The sequence below is a fragment of the Sebastes fasciatus genome, chromosome 19, assembly GCF_043250625.1.
Source record: "Sebastes fasciatus isolate fSebFas1 chromosome 19, fSebFas1.pri, whole genome shotgun sequence".
In the NCBI taxonomy this organism is placed as follows: domain Eukaryota; kingdom Metazoa; phylum Chordata; class Actinopteri; order Perciformes; family Sebastidae; genus Sebastes; species Sebastes fasciatus.
Genome location: NC_133813.1, coordinates 9597476 through 9615577, shown reverse-complemented (window position 1 = coordinate 9615577; position 18102 = coordinate 9597476). Strand labels below are relative to the sequence as shown.

The 18102-nt window shown below is 39.3% G+C and overlaps 2 protein-coding genes across 2 annotated transcripts; both read left to right on the top strand.

Annotated features, from left to right (window-relative positions):
• Positions 1 to 1403: 1403 nt before the first annotated feature.
• spag8 (sperm associated antigen 8) lies at positions 1404 to 7689 on the top strand. The gene is made up of 6 exons (XM_074618177.1): positions 1404 to 1618; positions 4463 to 4622; positions 4896 to 4941; positions 5688 to 5802; positions 6671 to 6733; positions 7237 to 7689. Exons 1-6 carry the CDS (start codon positions 1568 to 1570, stop codon positions 7342 to 7344), a joined length of 543 nt encoding a protein of 180 aa, XP_074474278.1. The 5' UTR covers positions 1404 to 1567; the 3' UTR covers positions 7345 to 7689.
• An 8392-nt stretch (positions 7690 to 16081) lies between these two features.
• pmchl (pro-melanin-concentrating hormone, like) lies at positions 16082 to 16718 on the top strand. The gene has a single exon (XM_074617592.1). It carries the CDS (start codon positions 16168 to 16170, stop codon positions 16573 to 16575), a length of 408 nt encoding a protein of 135 aa, XP_074473693.1. The 5' UTR covers positions 16082 to 16167; the 3' UTR covers positions 16576 to 16718.
• The last annotated feature ends 1384 nt before the right edge of the window (positions 16719 to 18102 follow it).

Below are 18102 nucleotides of genomic sequence, written 5' to 3'. Positions count from 1 at the left end.
AAAATAATCAAGGTCCACTTACTAGCTTTTTTGGATTGTTCTATTATTAATTCATATTTATAGTACTGTTCACATTTGTCACTTTGAATTGAGTTTTGCCTTCTGTAATAGTGAAACATGAGAGTTCAATTAAAGACTTGCGATGTTCCTCCAGTTGCCCCTACAATCCCTGGCTCAGCAGGCTGGATGTAACAATGGGGGATGATTGGATGGGTCAATCAGTGAATGGATGTAAAGACGTTTTACCAAGTGATCAAAAGAGAGTGTCATCTTTGTTCACTTTAATTGCACCTCGGGGGGATAATGCTTTCACCCACCGCTGTCTCCTGGAGACCGGAGGATGTGCTTCTGTGCTTTCCTGAAAGAATGTGAGGAGGATTATTCGTCACTTCACTTTCCAATCTGAGCAAACCTTTTATAGTTGTGGCTGGTATTTCACATTTTACAAATTCAGAAAAGAGCTATATATATTTTTACCAGACAGAATCGTGATGAAATGCTCGTAATATACTGTATGTGCTTTGGAATAATTAAGATCAAACCATACATATAAGGTCAAATACTTAACATTTAATCTACTAGTGCTACTGTGTTACTATGAATGTTCTTTTGAGACATTTAAAAGGCAAGGCAAATTTCCTTATAATGGACATTTTAATAACAGTGTGCATTACATTAAAATGCATAAAGCAACAAGTAACATAGACAGGAAAATAACAAACCATACAATACATGAAAATGCAGCAGCAGCAAAAAGGAAGTAGAAAAAATATGCAATACAAAAATAATATTATATATTGAATTTTGCAACAATATTTTTTTGGAAAGCATTTGGATTTTGCACTTTAAGAAATGTATGTTATTGTTGGAGATAGCAACAACACTGGTTCTTCGAATCAAATCACGTTATTTGTCACACAGTACAACGTGTAGTGAAATTATACAGAAAGCAATTAACAAATACTAAAAAAAAAAAAAAATAGAATAGAATACTAGCTATAGAATAAAATAAACACTTTTTTTTTTTTTTACAAAAGAAACAATAAAAACAATATTCAGTAAATTTCAGAGAAATTAAAGCAATGGTTTCTCTCATTTGTTGTTTGGATGTAAATTTACATATAAAAATCTCAATTTGACAAACTCAAAAAGAGAGTGTTTTGCAAGTTTTTGCTTTTATCTATCTATCTATCTATCTATCTATCAAATGAATCTATCTATCTATTTATCTATCAAATTTATCTATCTATCTATCTCTATATCTATCTATCTAATTTATCTATCTATCTATCTATCTATCTATCTGTATATATATCTATCTATCTACATTCACCTACATCCATGGTTACCATAGACACGACGGAGCAGTTTGCTCCGTTGTCATGGCGACACTTCCGTCAACGGAATCCTGTTGCCATGTGGGATTCGTAGTCAGTTTAATTCAGAGGACGGGAGGTATAATATACCATTAATAGGCTAGTCACTGTTACTACAGGTTTCAGTTTATGTTGTTCACGTTGTTCACCATTCTAGTCCAGTTTAGTTTAGTAGTTATCTCGGTGCGACAATGACCCAAAAGACGAAATGTCTGTTGGACTGCTGGACATTCACAGAGGAGGTGAGTGAAGGAGTGCTAAGTTAGCCTCGCTAATGTTAGCTAACGTTTCAGTGAGCCAGGACACCCATGATGAATGTAATTAGGTACACCTGTGTATGTGCTCTGTGAAAGGTGTATTTCCACAGCCAAAGTGTTTTGTTTCCTTTTGTTTTTAACTAAACACCTGCTGTATTTCTTTAGCTGTTACCAGCATTCTTTTTGTGAGTATGTGTGTGTTCATCCTCACACTAGACCAAGGGTCAGCAACCTTTACTATCAAAAGAGCCATTTCAGGCAACAGAAAATCTGTCTGGAGCCGCAAAACATCATTGTGATGAAGGTAACACAGTTTATAGTCTAAGTATATAGTATATAAGTCTAATGCAGTGAGGGCCAAAGTGCAAATGTACTATGGAGTATTAGGGCCACATTGAGGGGAAAAAACGTCTGAAATTTGCGGAATAAAGTCATAACTTTATGAGAAAAAAGTCGTAATATTACGAGAATAAAGTCATAACTTTACGAGAAAAAAATTCGGAATATTACGAGAATAAATTCATAACTTTACGAGAAGAAAAGTCGTAATATTACGAGAAATAAAGTTACAACTTTACGAGAAAAAGTCTTAATATTACGAGAATAAAGTCATAACTTTACGAAAAAAAAGAAGAAAATTCCACGTAAAATTACTACTATATATATATATATATATATATATATGCACTATTCTCATGATACTACGACTTTTTTCTCGTAATATTATGACGTTATTCTCATAATATCATGACTTTATTCTCGAAATCTCAGATTTTTTTTTTTTCTCAATGTGGCCCTAATACTCCGTCGTACCGTCGTACCATAGACCCACAACAATGATAAATAAAAATGAAAATGTAAACAAAAACAGTTATTCATTTTTCATTTTTAAAAATCCACAGGGAGCCACTGGAGAGGAGCTAAAGAGTAGCATGTGGCTCCAGAGCCGCAGGTTGCCGACCCCCTGTGATTATCATAAAGTGGGCATGTCTGTAAAGGGGAGACTCGTGGGTACCCATAGAACCCATTTTCATTCACATATCTTGAGGTCAGAGGTCAAAGAAAATGGCCATACCAGTTTTTCCTCGCCAAAATTTAGCGTAAGTTTGGAGCGTTATTTAGCCTCCTCGCAACACGTAAGCATGACATGATTGGCACCAATGGATTCCGTTTCATATGATACCAGTGTCATATACTCTAGCTTTAAAACTCCCTAAAAATCGCAAGTTACATTAATGCGTTAGAGGAATTAGTGGCTTTCAAACGAATTTGCGTTAACACGTTTCCTATTCCTATTACCCTGGGGGTCCCTGGGGTCCCACTTTGGGAGCCAGTGGTTTAGACTATCAGCGAGGAGTTGTGGAGTTGGAGTTTGTGCTGTGTTTTAGTTCAATGGTAAGTCTTTCATACAGGGATTTTGGTGTGTATCACAGGCTAATGGCTGTGATACTTCTCTGCCTGCTCCATTACCTTGAAAACTCAGTTGTAAAAAGAGCGACTGTCACACTATAAAGCTGGCACATGCTTGTAAAAGCTATTCAACCTGTTGTCTCGTTAGGTGCTTATACACACAATACAAAAAAACCCACAGATATTCTGAATAGGGCTAAAAGTGTTCATCACAAGTTCCCAGAACCCATAGCGACCTCGTCAGAGTGCTCTTCAAAAACATATTCAGTTTGCTATCATATAAGACAAAGACAAGCAGAAAATCATTTCGAGATTTGAGAGGCTTTAACCAGCAGATGTTTATTTTCCCTTATCAAACCTCAGAAGAATATAGCATGAAACACAAATAAGATGTTTTACATAAAAACAAAGCAAGATACAGTATCTATGATTGAGGCCCAAACATGGTAGACTTTACAAAGGTAGTATTTACTGCATTGCTTTAGATCAGTGATTCTCAAAGTGGGGTCTCTGTCAGGGTAAAAATTATTTGCTATAAATTATGAAATTGGGCTGTATCATTAAAAAGTACATATCTATAGATGGGGATGATTTGCAGCAAAAAAACAAGCATATTGTGTCCATTACTCCCGCCCACGTTAGCTTTTGGGCAATAGAAACTCTGATATGATTGTGACGCATCATGTCAATCAGTCATGAATCAGTCCCTTCACTCAGAGCGCAATGAACCGTTCCGGCTGCTGCTTAGCTTATCACACAGCTTTGTTGAATACTCGATTCTGATTGGTGTCAAATTATTGATTTCTAAGTAAGTAGCCGTGTAATAAGTGGGATAATGTACAGCGAGCTGGTCATTGTTGTGAAATAAACCCCTTCAGGGTGATGCAAGATGAGGTTTATTTCACAACAATGACCAGCTCGCTGTACATTATCCCTTTCTTAGGGATCAATATTTGAGACAGTGCATATCGTCAAGTGACGCTAAGCCCAAACTAAATTGAGAAAATATGACGACAGTTATATCGAGCGACAGCGACAGGAGACCAAAATGCGACATGTGTCTTCAGGTGCTAGTGAACGAAGTCATGAAGCCATAGTCAAGCTAACATCTGATTACAAAGCACCCGGAATATCAGTGCAAAGTGGTAATAACATGGTTCAAATTGAAATGTGTTTCTGTTTATCACTATGAAACAGGTCTGGAGTATTAAGGTTGAAAAGTTTTAAAATACAAATAGTTCCAACGGCGTCTAAAAGTACAAATGGTAGTAAGCATTATGCTTAATCGGTGTTACGATTATGAGGGGGTCCTTGGAAAATGTTCTCCTCTTTAAGGGGTCCCTGGCCCCCATAAAAGTTTGAGAACCCCTGCTTTAGATTGTAATTTTTCATCTAAACCCTGTATGTCCATTTATACAGAGGGCAGTTGTTGCTCTTGACACTCAGGAGACGAGGAAACCAATCCAGAAACGTGGACACAGAGAGCTTCTCACCATGGACCCGGAGTGTAAAATGGAGACTGTCACTACGCTGATGGCAGATTACGCCCCTCCGAAAGGTCCGGGAGTGAGGCTGCGGGGTATGTGTCTCTGTCTTTCACCAACCACTGTGCAAAACTACCATTATAAAGACTACACTAGACATGTATTTTCAGAAGAGTTGAAAAGATTTCATTCAGGTGGAAGTGTCTTTATAGAGTACCAGATTACAGCATTGGCATAGAAACTGCCGGCTGCTTTGACCTTTTAATTTAGTTTCAATTTTTCTTATTTTCGCTGCTCAATAAATCCTTTTTCAGATGATTTGCTATGCACGCTCAGTTCATCTCTTCTTTTATATTCCCATGGTTCAGGCATCAGAGGCGAGCTTTGGGAAAAACATATCGCCCAGATGATAAGGTAAATGAAGTATGAAACAAATCGTTTGATGCTAAATAAATCATTGCTGGAAGTGGTGTTGTTTATGAAAACAGAGCCTGACCACGTCTTGAGGGGAACATGTCGGAGGAAAAGTGATGTAATATTTACACGTCTGGGCTTGTTTTACTGTACAATCACAGCTGTAATACCTTTTAAATCAGATTTTATGATGTTATTTTACATGGAGGCCAGTCATCCTAATGGGGTTTATAGAGTCTATCCCGACAGATGAGGTTATTACCATCCCGCACGAGTTAACTGCTCATAAGGAACACAAAGCATCATGTCTTCGATGAAAATGGCTCGTCCAGCAGTAGACGGTGTGACATCACTCAGTCTTTAACCCTACACTCCTGGACTTTATAAGTACACGCCAACACTGCTTGATTCATACGGGGTTCCCATCCAGCAAAGAGCTCAGAGCAATTTGCTCGGCTGATCGGTTGTTACGCTAAACGCGATGCCATTTTGACACAACATGGAAATTCTACTCCCATCTATATGATGACCATTGATCCACTGAGTGACATTAAATGACGTGTGCAATGTGGTTCTTACATCCCCACTCTTAAAGGCCCTACATACCATTGTTTCACCAATCCATCAAAAAAATCTGTCATGTAAGACACAACAGAGAGATGGAGAAGATGCAAGGAGAGAGAAATGGAGGAGATTCCATTCCAACACTGCCAAATACTGATGCTGATGTCTTCTTGTTTTCACAGTGAGAAGGTCCACGCTGAAATGAACCCACCAATTCCCAAACCTGACTACCGCTCCACAACCCACAAGGATTTCTGTGTCGAGGGATTTGTACCTCTAACCCCTGAAACAACACAAGTAAGTGTATATATGTATTTATGTACACTCTATATGTGTATGCAATGTCGCGAACAGTAATCAGATCAAATCTCCTGTGTTGAATCTAAAAAAGGCCATGCCAGTTTTTCCTCGACTAGTTATTTTCCTCCAGTTTCTGCTCTATTTCCTCTCAACTCTTCCTTTAATTTTTTCGTGACCAAAATGTTTTATTAAAAAAACGAAAGTGATGACATAAACAAACAGAAAGGCAACAGACAATACAAAGAAACATAAAGAGAAAAAGAGAGAACAGTAAAAAAACAATAACAAAGCAGTGCAGGTCAAAAGTACATTATTGTACATTATTGTCTGTGACAGCAGTGTATGCGTTTCAGTTCTTCAGAGATATAAAACCTGATGAATGTCCCACCATAACTGTTGAGGATCGAGTGTTATATTAAGACTGCTTTCATTGCAGCCGTAAAACAAACAAAAACATTTTCTGTCAACCTAAGATTACTAAAAGAATCCTCATTAAAGCTGCAGTCGGTAACTTTGAGCAGATTATCTGTCTCATGCACTACTGTCAGGATAAAGTGACCATTTAATAAAAATATCTTTTTTTTATCATAGTCAAGTTACTCACTGGAGCTTTAAGGAGATACAGACCTCACTTTGAGATCTAGCAACTTCTCATGGGCATGTGTCATGTTTTTCATTTTATAGACAAACAATTAATCCTTTAATAAAAAAAGAAAAATGGTCGATAAATCAATAAGGAAAATAGTCCCTACATTCTATGATCATGACGGTCCTAAAATAGGCTTCAAAAATAGGAGCGGGGAGTAGAAAATCAAAGTCACAATGCCGTTCATTTGACAGTGTGCTCTTGTTGTCTCATTTCCAGGTTCATGATTATAGAGCTGACCAGGCCGTCACATTTTGGAGTGAAAATCGCCAGCGGATACAGGTGTGTTGCACTTTTTGGACATTGGATGTCATGTTTTTGCTGTTTGTTTGCCGTTGTATTTATTATCCAATCAATACTTTCGGTCCATGTTAAGTGATTTATTTATAGGCCAAAGGGAATATATAATCTCTATCAGAGTATTTGCTCTCTGATGCTGACCCTTGTACGTCTGTGCTTAGTGTCTGAGCAAGTTTGCAGTGTTTTCCCCTTCTTTAAAAAAATAACATACAGTCACTAATGGCCTCATATAATGTCAGAGGAGAATGCAGCAGCAGCTTTCAGAAGAGTTGGACGTATCCACTAAGGTTAAGAGGAGGATGATTATAGACTTATTATATTCCCTCTCTGCTCTGTGCTAAGTGCTCTCCTTTATTACTTTGTGTCAGACTCTTCAGTCTTGACACTCTTGGCATGTTCAGTACAGTGAGATTCAGGAAATTAATCTTACTGTACTGTATTGTAATGAAGGAATAACACTATTCTTGTGTTGTTTTGTGTCACAGGGTGCGACCGCCGTGGAGACTCTGAGAGCACCATTCAGGAAGTCGGCCCTGTTCAGCACACCCATCAGTGAGCGGCTGGAGGAAATCGAGCTCCCACTTGACAACTGAGACAGTATGTCAGAGTATCACATTACATCACTTCATTACCAGTTAATATTAAAGTGGTAACCCACTTTAAGGGTTATTGTTATTCTCAACGGCGGTGACACCTCTGCTGGTGATGAGCTGTCATTGTCAAATCTGAAAACAAGTACATGTATTGTAGTTGAGAACAGTGAAGTCAATGGAAGGGCAGCATTTCAACAATAAATATCTTCTCTACATATGTATATTAAAATTTGGATGACTATTTAGTTAAAGTATTACTGCCCGAAAAAATTAATCTAGAGCAGATTGTCTTTAAACCTGTTAAACATACCATCTCTGAACTTAATAAAAACACACTGAACGGTTTCTGTTGTACGGATTTGCTGAGAAACATTTTTGCCTCCGTGTTTGGCTCCCTAAAAATAAATATTTACTGTATTTGTCAGCACTGTGTGTGCAACTCTGGTCAGTATTGACTCAAAGCATCAGCGGTGACACACAGTGCAGGTCGCAGCCAGTAAACAACAACTAATGACGGTTACACACAACACGAGAATGGGCCCGATTCCCTCCTTTCAACAATGGTCAGCAAAGCCCAATTTTTTGGGATTGTTCTAAAGAATATCTTTCCAGATATATTCCTGTGGTGTGAGGTATATTAAGAGTGTTTTTTACATCCCCCGATCGGCTCGAAAGCCCATCCTGCCGATTTCAAATCAGAAACATATGACAAATGGCATCATATGAAAATAGAAAAACCGAAGGAATCCATTGGTACCAAACATGTCAGACTAACTTGTCATGAAGGAGGTTAAATAACGCTCCAAACTTGCGCTAAATTTTGGCGAGGAAAAACTGGCATGGCCATTTTCAAAGGGGTCCCTTGACCTCTGAATTTAAGATATGTGAATGAAAAAGGGTTCTATGGGTATCCACAAGTCTCCCCTTTACAGACATGCCCACTTTATGATAATCACAAAGAGTCATAGTCAAGTCAGCAAACTAACACACTGACAGCTGTTGTTGTCTGTTGGGCTTCAGTTTGCCTTGTTATGATTTGAGCATATTTTTTATGCTAAATGCAGTACCTGTGAGGGTTTCTGGACAAAATGTGTCATTGTTTTGTGTTGTTAATTGATTTCCAATATTAAATATATACATACATTTGAATAAAGCAAACATATTTGCCCACTCCCATGTTGATAAGAGTATTAAATACTTGACAAATCTCCCTTTAAGGTACATTTTGAACAGATAAAAAATGTGCGATTAACTATGGACAATCATGCGATTAATCACGATTAAATATTTTAATTGATTGACAGCCCTACTTTTTTTTATAGCTGTACTGTTGTTTGTACTCTTTCCTCACACTGCCTCCGTCTTACCAGGGAGCTTGGTTTGCTTACAGGCTCCATTCATCTTTCCCTATCATTTCTTTGTTGCCTTTTGCAACCTCTAATTATTGCAATCGAACGGTGCCAAGCAACAGAAAGCCACACTTTTCCTCCTACACCTCATAAATGTCTTGCTATTGTCCTTGAAGAAAATAACAAGAAAACCTATCAGGACTCAGAAAATAGCATGGCGAGCGCTCCTCCACCTTTACAAAGACCTGTGCACTCAGGCTGACAGCATGCAGATGAGAAACACAATACATTGTTGGGAATCACAGCGTATGCTACGGATATGTGTTGTGTCAGTCGGAGCACAATTCCAAGCAGTGCCGATCCTTTCTGATCTTTCAGCAAGGATTAGTAGGTGGTAGCTATGGCGACAAGCAATTTTAGCTTATATATATATACAGCATATGATGCTTTTCTATCCAAACATTTTATTATGTCATTGGATGTTACAGGAAAACCAATTTGCCTCTGAAACACAAGGCCTCGGAGCAAATTTGTACTTAACATTTCAAATGGGGAAGCTTAGTTATTTTTTTAAAATATATTTATAACCGTTGTTTCTACAGAATTTAAGTGACTATATTTCAGGTCCTAACTCGTCTCAGTTTGTGCCTCTCATGTAGTGCCATGACACTCCAGACACACTAAGCGTTCGATTTTCAAAAAAATAAATACCCGGTGATGTTTGAAATATCCAGAAGGCTTAACAACACTTACCGCTGTTCTGAAGGTATTCCCAGAATCCTGAAGACCTTTCTAACCATCTAGATTTTAAAAAATTTAATCCACTGTATAATAAAAACTTTTGTGTTCCAGTTCCTGCTCACTTTATACAACGCCAGCCCAAATAAAAAAAAGGTTATATTATACATTATTAATGTTACTTTTCATTATCTTATATATCCTTACACATTAATCTGTTTATATTTTTCATGTGTTGTGCAATTTGAGCAAGGAAATGTTTCACTTCTGGCTACTGTCTTTGTTTGAATTGGGAAATAGAGTTGCAACTTGGTTAAAACATTTTCTTTGTTGAGAGTCTTGAGAGTCGAAATACTTTCAGAACAGCAGTAAGTGACTTTTTTAGTTTTTTTCCAGGGATTTGTGTCACAGTGGAACGGATGTTTAGCTCTATGACTGGAACGTAATCATGAGAACTGCGTCTTGGTCTAACTACACATTAACAAACAGCCCTTGAATTACTGTTGAGGCAACAGTTGTATAGAGTAGAGTGGAGTTAAGTAGACTAACAGACTGTAGTTACACAGATGATGGATACAAAAAAACAGCAATGAATAAATAAACACGTATACTGTACATGTAACCTAAATGTTGGGCGTCTTGGTGGTTAGAGGGCCGTATTAAAAAACTTCTTAACTTGCAGATCCAATCTTAACTGTTTGGTAACCATGGTAATTAGGGTTAGGACCTGATTTAGGGAAAAGCCATTACAGATGAACAGTTCCTAAGTAGATATTCCTATCCTAAAGATAGGAAAAGTGTATTACACAAGCATCCTAACTTCCCATAATCTTAAATAAACTCTCCTAACTTTATAACCATTAAGCTGTTCTATCTTTCACTTTTCCACCACTTTTCTTCTGCTCTTTGGACATAAAAGCCGCCTTCCTCTTCGAATCACTCAGTGTACTTATTTTCTTTTTGATAGCATCAACACTCCGTTGGATGCCGGATACGGCGGAGACTGTGTCTGCTATCTTAGCCCACTCTCTTTCTTTTATTTCCCACGTTAGCCTTGTTGTAAATTTCCCTCTACAGATGTTACCAACACCTCTAACTCATCTGTCTTGAAGTTAGGTGCCTGCCGTTGTTTTTTGCTCCATTCTTTTGTACGTTTCAATGTATGTTCAGTTTGTTTCAATGAGAAAAACAACGGTTACTATGTTTTTTAGCTCGGCGAGATGAGAAAAGTAGCGTTGGTTGCTATGTAACAGACATAAGAGTTGATAAGCAATGTTGGATTGAGTATTTAGGATTTCCCAACCTGTGATAAGATAGGATGAAGTAAAATAAGATTCCTACAATTAGTTAGGATTTGCTTCTGTAATACCAAATTAGGATCTTAGACTCTTCCTGTCTTAACTCAAGACTTAAGATAGGAAGTTTCTGTAATACGGCCCCTCCTGACTAATCGAAACATCCCCGGTTTGAGTCCAGCTGGGGGGCTCTCCCCTCATTTCTTGTCACACCTCTTCTGTCTACTATTTAGGAAAAAGCATCCATACAGTCACAAATGATTCAGCGTTTAACTAGTAAACAGGGAGTGACCTCAGACACAAGCATGTCTCTGATTCTATTGTGAAATTGGTGCATAGAAATAGATGACATCACCTTTTACCAAAAGAGCTCCACCTTCAAATAAAACACAAAGAAAATGAAATGAATGAAGTAACCAATAAGTTACTCACTTTTGCAGATGGCAAAGTGTTCACGAAGCTGACTAAGAAAGTAGGTTTTCAGGCCCTTGTGTTGTATGAGAAGTCCTTCTCTATTTCTAGACCAAAAAATAGCTTAACATTTATTCCCAGGGCAAAAGTGCATAAGGAGCTTGTTAAGTATCTCTAAAGCTCAAACTTCTTTGAGCATCTTGGAGCAGCATTCCCCCACACAGCATTAACGTTGTGGCTTATGTGTGGTCACTGAGGCGAGTGTGAGCTGGATGGGGATCAGATCATCTAAATTCTGCCGTCCATGTAGTTCATTATTCCATCCCTCTGTCGCAAAAACATGATGCCGGGAGAAGACTCTCTCTGTCTCCAACATGCAGAGAGCCGATGTTGCTATTTTTGTAACACATTGTGATTACATGTTAGTAACCGTCTCCATGACGACCAGCATCTCTGCAGATGAGATATCAATGTGTTGGACCGTTTTTCTGTCTTTTCTTCTCCATTGGAAACCCTGCATTCTGTCTGTGTCTCGCAGCTCACACGGAGATGTCACTTTCTGTGGGAATTTTACGCGCAGTGTTTTAGCCAAATCACCCTGAGACATCGTAGCAGATCCGAAGATCAGCTTTCATCTCTTTACTTTCATCTTCCCCCTGCAGTCACATCCTGACCCCCAGACCAACTCTGACTCCCTCTGCCATCATATATATGAGCTTCAAATAGCTAAAAGCAGTGTTTGGCTTTCATCTTTGGGCTCTTCGAGGTGTGTCTGGAGTCGTCTTGTGTGCCATCATTGTCTTCTTCAGGATACAGATAAGACATGGCCATGTTATGATTATTATTTAAGTCCATAGAGAACGTGTGACAACCCTCTGAATGATCCAAGAAAAACAACCAGGAGGAAACAGCTTTGCCGTAATAGTTTCCCTTCATGCAGTAGGAAAGAAACTACAGAAATCCTTTACATACAGCTCCACTAAACAATCATTTTTATATTAACAATGGGTCAAATACCTCTGTATAAAGTGAAAGGGGTAGCCTCATAAGTGCTTTTCTTCACTCATTCAGCCCAGTGTTCACATTATTTGCACTAACCAATCAGAAGTGAGTCCCCAAAAACATAATAATCCTTTAACATGGAGGCTGCAGTATTGGTTGCTAGGGGCCGTTAACTACATTTTCACTATGCTTGAAGGAATATGTCAATTTGTACAGCTGTATCAATCTCATCCAGGATTTTATGCATTTTTGGGGGGCATTTTTCTGTGACTATTTTTCATTGATGTAGCTTGGCAGCTAGCTAACTATGGAGGAAGATGGCTTCTTCATTCTTAATCCCCCCTGCAAAACTCTGATTGCTGACTGTTGGAGATATGGGCAATAGAGTAGTGCGGGATTACGTATCTTTGTAGGCCAACCCGGAAGGTAGCATCGCATTGGTTCCCTTGACAAAAAGCCAATGAGATTTGTCCATTCCATTCATAGGTTCGATTCAAGCCAAGGACCTTTGTTGCATGTCATACCCCTCTATCTGTCACCTTTCCTGTCTCTCTCTACACTCTTCCCTCTGATGGATGGTAATGTAGAAAAAGTATCCCAAAATAGATAAAGTCAAGTAAAGTATTTAAATGCAATACTACATGAGTACGTAGTTATTTTCCACCTCAGCCTCGGTGTAAAAGCAGAACTCTCTGGTTGCTTGTTTGAGAACATCCAGTGAATTTCCACCAGAACTTCCTGCCCCTGTAAAGGGAAGTCCTCTGTGCATGTTGCGGTACAGAAACCCTTAACCTGTCTGTGAGCGAACGAAAACTGAGATTTCAATCGGTCAGACCTGGCAGGGACGCAGCGTGTTGGAATTTCAACAACATAATTCAATTTGTGCCTGTTAATACATTCACCGCTGTCAGATCTGTGTCCTGTATTTACCTAGCTGGAATAACACTTAAGCTTTCGTCGTGTGGCCCCGGCGCTCGGTATGGTAATAAAGAGAAGCGGCGCTGGGCTGAAGGGGCTGGTGTTATGTACGTCTTCCCTCAGCGCTCGGTTGGGTCTTTTTACACCGCCCTTCAAACTCCTGAGCCGAGGCCTCGTGTTTTGGTTGGCTCCCGTCAGTGTAGTCAGCTGGTCAGCACGTCTCGGCCTCTTGCTTTTAGAAATCTCTTTTTTCCTTGTTCTTTTTGACGAATATCTAGCACTGTCTGTGGCACACAAACACCTTCAGTGGGCGGCTGCTGCCTTACACCTGAGGGCAAACATGGAAAATGTTCCCTGCCTCTGCTCTTCTCTGTTTTCCAGGAATGTAAGGAAAATGATTGGGTTATCTTATTAAAATATAAGGAACAAAGTGTCAAAATACATGCAGTGGTTTTTAAACAGGTATTCAAAACAGGATTCAGTCGGTTGGCATCGAGAATGTTGGATAGAAATGTGAAAATAAAGGTTTTGTATTTAAATGGACTTGGCATGCAGTTGCAATCCAATAACCACACAGATCAAACGTCAGTTCTTTTTATTTTCCTTCAGACTCCTCTACTTCTTATTTTTGTATATGGAGATACGCAGTCTCTCTGCTTCAATTCACACCTCCCAGAGCAAAATTGTGTCTGTTGGCATCTTTGAATTGACTTTATATGCAATTACGCTGCCTTTAAACTGTGTGTTGAGTCTGAAACAGGCGACAACCTCCGAGTCTGAAAAGTGAAGACAATGTGGAAGTGCCTTAAACTTGCAATCTTTCTAATAGCCAGCAGGGGGCGACTCCTCTGGTTGCAAAAAGAAGTCAGATTATATAGAAGTCTATGAGAAAATGAGCCTACTTCTCACTTAATTTATTACCTCAGTAAACATTGTTAACATGAGTTTATGGTCTCAGTTGCTAGTTTCAAGTCTTCTTCAATACAGCATGATGTTCATATAGTAAATTATGGTCCCATTTAGAGTCAAATAGATCATAAAGCAGGTTATGCTTTAGGGCGTGGTTACATTGTGATTGACAGGTCGCTACCACGGCGTTGTCCGGTCCGGGAGTTATCCGTGTGTTCATCTTAGAACTTCTTCTTATATACAGTCTATGGTCTGAAGTCATCATTAGGAGCGAGGCGTACAAAGTGTGTAACATCAATACCAGGGACCAAGACTTCATCTCCATCTTGCAGCCAACGTTGGTTTCCTTTGACTGTCTGTTTGTACCTGAAAGACCACTGATCATCTTGCCTTTACCCATCTGCACATTTCAGCCACTTATGTTAATCATTTATTCTGTGTGGTTTGGCTTTTTTGCCCATCAGTAGCTCTAATAAATATCAGTGGTCATTATGTTGATTTTCTCTGTGCCTTTTAGAAGCCTGGCTATCCCACCGTATTGCCTAAATTTAACCATAACTCAACCATAATTAATTTGCATCGCCCTATCCTAATCCACAATCTTTCCCTGACCTCAACCAACAACCAACTAGTTTTACTTGCCTAAACTTCAAATAAGTACTGTTTCTACACACTGTAAATGGAAAGAAAGTATATAAAATGGAATAAATGAGAAACCATTCTGAATATGTTTTAGCTGAGAGATTATATATTATTCATTAGTCCTCTTACTGGCACGTTTACCACATGAATTTGAAGAGTTGGCAAAAAAATATTATCTTTAGGCTTAAAACTATTGTTTTTTCATTCCTATAACACCTCTATTATTCATCCAAAAACAGCTACAACCTCTTTCCCACCATTAACACTGCATAGGAAGAGCTCCACCCGTCCCATCAATTATATCTGACATCTAGGAATGAAAGATAAGATTTAAACAAAACCATCCTGTCTCCTAGAAAACCACACAAGGCCTTTCAGACGGTAATAAAAACAGGGTGTAGATAATTCTCTAATGCCAGACATTTTAGGAAACCACAGACATGGTTTTTAAGAAGAAATGGTCCATCTGAACTGTCTAGCTGCACATTACCAAGACTAAAATAACCTTAAATGACGTCAACATTATACGTCTAGCCATCAAAGTTTTATGCTGCAAATCACATCAATAAAATCTTTTCTCTGTCATACTACTGCTCTTAATAGTGTTAAGTATAATAAGTTTCTAAGCTTGTTTTTGCAACCTCTGTTCCTAAGAGCTTAGTTGGAAAGCTTATATGCTTTTTTCAAACTTTTCTTGAACAGCCGATGACGTGATGTTATCCGAACCACAATTAAAAACGTGCATTTGTCAACACGTTTGATCTGACTCAAATGCCACCTGCATAAATTACATTAACTCATCTCGTATGGATCTTATGCAAGCCCAGGTGTGCAAAGCTCCCGCAGCACCCATCTGGCAACTGTAATTAGGTAGGATTGTAATTATGCTGCAGTCCAGCAGGAGATCCAATCAGCTTCCACCTCGGGGCCTCGGGAGCAGATCTACTGTGTATTCCCTCTCAAAGAATCATTTCCCGACTTCACTTTCTCTTCAACACGTCAACAAGGAGCTTCTGCCACGAACACACTAACACGTCAGGAATCATTTGTTTGCTTTTTTTTTTTGCACTAATCCAATGTTAAATCCCATATTGAACATTGTTACAACAATGCTATGAGAGGGCAGCTTTTATCACTGAGTATCTGACACCACAAAGAGGTTCGCGGGTGACTAATCCCTCCTTGTTGTTTTAAAGGGCAGTAATTTTGGATTAATGTCTTTCTTGGTGTCACCTGCTCAAAGAATTCCCACTGTTTCATCGTCGGGAGTCTAATATAAGTCACCACATCGGAGATGATTTTAATTAACTTTCCGCCAAAACAACACTCTTGAACACTGCAAGAGTTCTGCTCAACTGCCTTTTAATGCTTTTAACTAATTTCCTGAACACAACAGGAGAAGCTATGACGAGAAACGATTCAACGTGGCCAGTCCGGCGCGTCCGAAATGATATAAAAGAGGATGATACGATCTGGGGGTCAGAACGACGAAGCAAAGAGCTCTGGAAAGAAACTCGTCCACGAAGACAACGCTTTGCACCTCCTGGAAGATCTTCACCATGAGACAGTCACTAATGTCCGTCATCTTCGCCACAGCACTCTTGTTCGAGTGCTATGCACTGTCAGCGGCGTTACCCATGGGCAAGGTCGATGATGGCTCCTTGGAGCAGGATACTTTCGCCTCACTGCTGAGCGACGAGGGGACAGAAAACGGCTTCGGCGACGCAGATCTGGCCACCGCGGGCAAAACCAGAGGGCCGAGGGTAATCGTCATCGCCGATCCGAGCCTTTGGAGGGACCTGCGGGTGCTTCACGGTGGACAGTCCGTCTACAAGCGGAGAGCTGACGACAACAGCCAGGTCATCGAGCACAGAGACGCCGGCCAGGACCTGAGCATCCCCATCCTGAGGAGGGACACAATGAGGTGCATGGTGGGACGGGTGTACCGGCCGTGCTGGGAAGTCTAAGACAGTTTGCTCTGCTCATCTAGGCGCCAAAATGGAGGACGACCACCACATCCTTTCCTGCCTCACACTGAGTTGCATTATAATCCAAAAATCTATGTATCTATATTTAAATTATTGCATTGAATTAAAACCACTGAATTCTGCCTTATGTCTTGTGCATGTTTGGTATCTGTTTCACTACTAAACTCTTAAGGTCTTTGCACACGAACTCTGTATTTTTCGTATGAGTTTTTTAAAATCCACCATCCGATAGATATCGTTACACACAGAAACCTCGCACACTGAGTCCGAAGTGTTTTAATATTATATTCTTTGTGAAAATTTGCTGTACGAGACAAAACTTAATTAATTTCGTAGGTGCAATAGGTAGCGCTAGTCCAAAACGGGGCTAATAGATTAATGACATAAGCAAGAAGCTATTATTTATTTTATTTATTTATTTATTGTAAAGTGCTTTGTTCTGGGAGATGATTGTTTATCATACAATTTTGGATGATTTAGTTTGCACGGATGGTGGCTCTTAGTGGTCAAACAAGCCTCTTTTGCCCTTAGACAGATACAAAAAACGCAGAAAATCTAACCTGTTCCAAAAACTTTAACGACGGACAAAATTTTCGGAGTCGGTGACATGTGAGGTCAGATTTATTTTTAAACGTGCAAAAATATGGACTTGGTGTGCAAAGGCCTTTTACTCCTAAAACTAAGATGTTGAGGGTGAGTTCTACTTTCAGATCTGTTCATAAGTGATGGCATAGAAGAACTGGGAGGGAATAATATTAAATTCATCAAGTAATAGTTCCAGCACGTAACAGCACAAATTGTCGTTGTTACTGTTTATGTATGGATTAAATAAGTGATTAATTATTGAGCTTTAGAGGTGCTGGTATTGTTGAAAAGAGCCAGACTAGCTGTTTCCCTATGCCTCCAATCTTTAGCTAGGATAATCACCTCCAGGCTTCAGCTTCATACAAGAAAGTGGTATTGATCTTCTCATCTAGCTCTTGACAAGAAGGCCAAAATGTTGACTTTAAGACTCAAAACTAGACACTAGAGAATGAAAGAAAGAGGGCGAATTACAAAATACACAAGAGCAGGATTCATTGAAAATGTATCTAAATGTGTTCCTGCAGTAGCACTTCCAACATTTGGAGTAGTAATCTGGCTTCTTCTGGACGTATTATAGGTCTGGCTTAACAAAAACATCTGTGATGGGAGGAGTCGCCTTGATAACCCCTATGACTTGCCCACTTTCGGCAGCTCCCCTAAAATTACAGACAGGTTTTTTTCACATGAGAGTTTGTTACATCAGATCCTGCAAATGACTGCTGTCTTACGTGTGCCGGTGACTAACAAAGGCAGGCTCTTGGGAGAGTATTTCCAACCGTACAAGGGCTCATCAGAGCAGCAGGCTAAATGACTTCCTAAGATTTGCAGATGTGTCCGGCCCTCAAGTAGCAGAGGCAGGGTTCAATAGAAATCAATCGGGAAAGGAATCAAGCTTCCTGATGTCCGATAAACATCAATTAC

Bases quoted from the DNA above. Each gene is read 5' to 3' on its own strand.
- spag8 (XM_074618177.1), top strand. From the start codon at position 1,568: ATGACCCAAAAGACGAAATGTCTGTTGGACTGCTGGACATTCACAGAG. The intron at 4,623-4,895 runs GTATGTGTCTCT...CCCATGGTTCAG, and splicing joins TCCGGGAGTGAGGCTGCGGG to GCATCAGAGGCGAGCTTTGG. The intron at 5,803-6,670 runs GTAAGTGTATAT...TCTCATTTCCAG, and splicing joins TAACCCCTGAAACAACACAA to GTTCATGATTATAGAGCTGA.
- pmchl (XM_074617592.1), top strand. From the start codon at position 16,168: ATGAGACAGTCACTAATGTCCGTCATCTTCGCCACAGCACTCTTGTTC.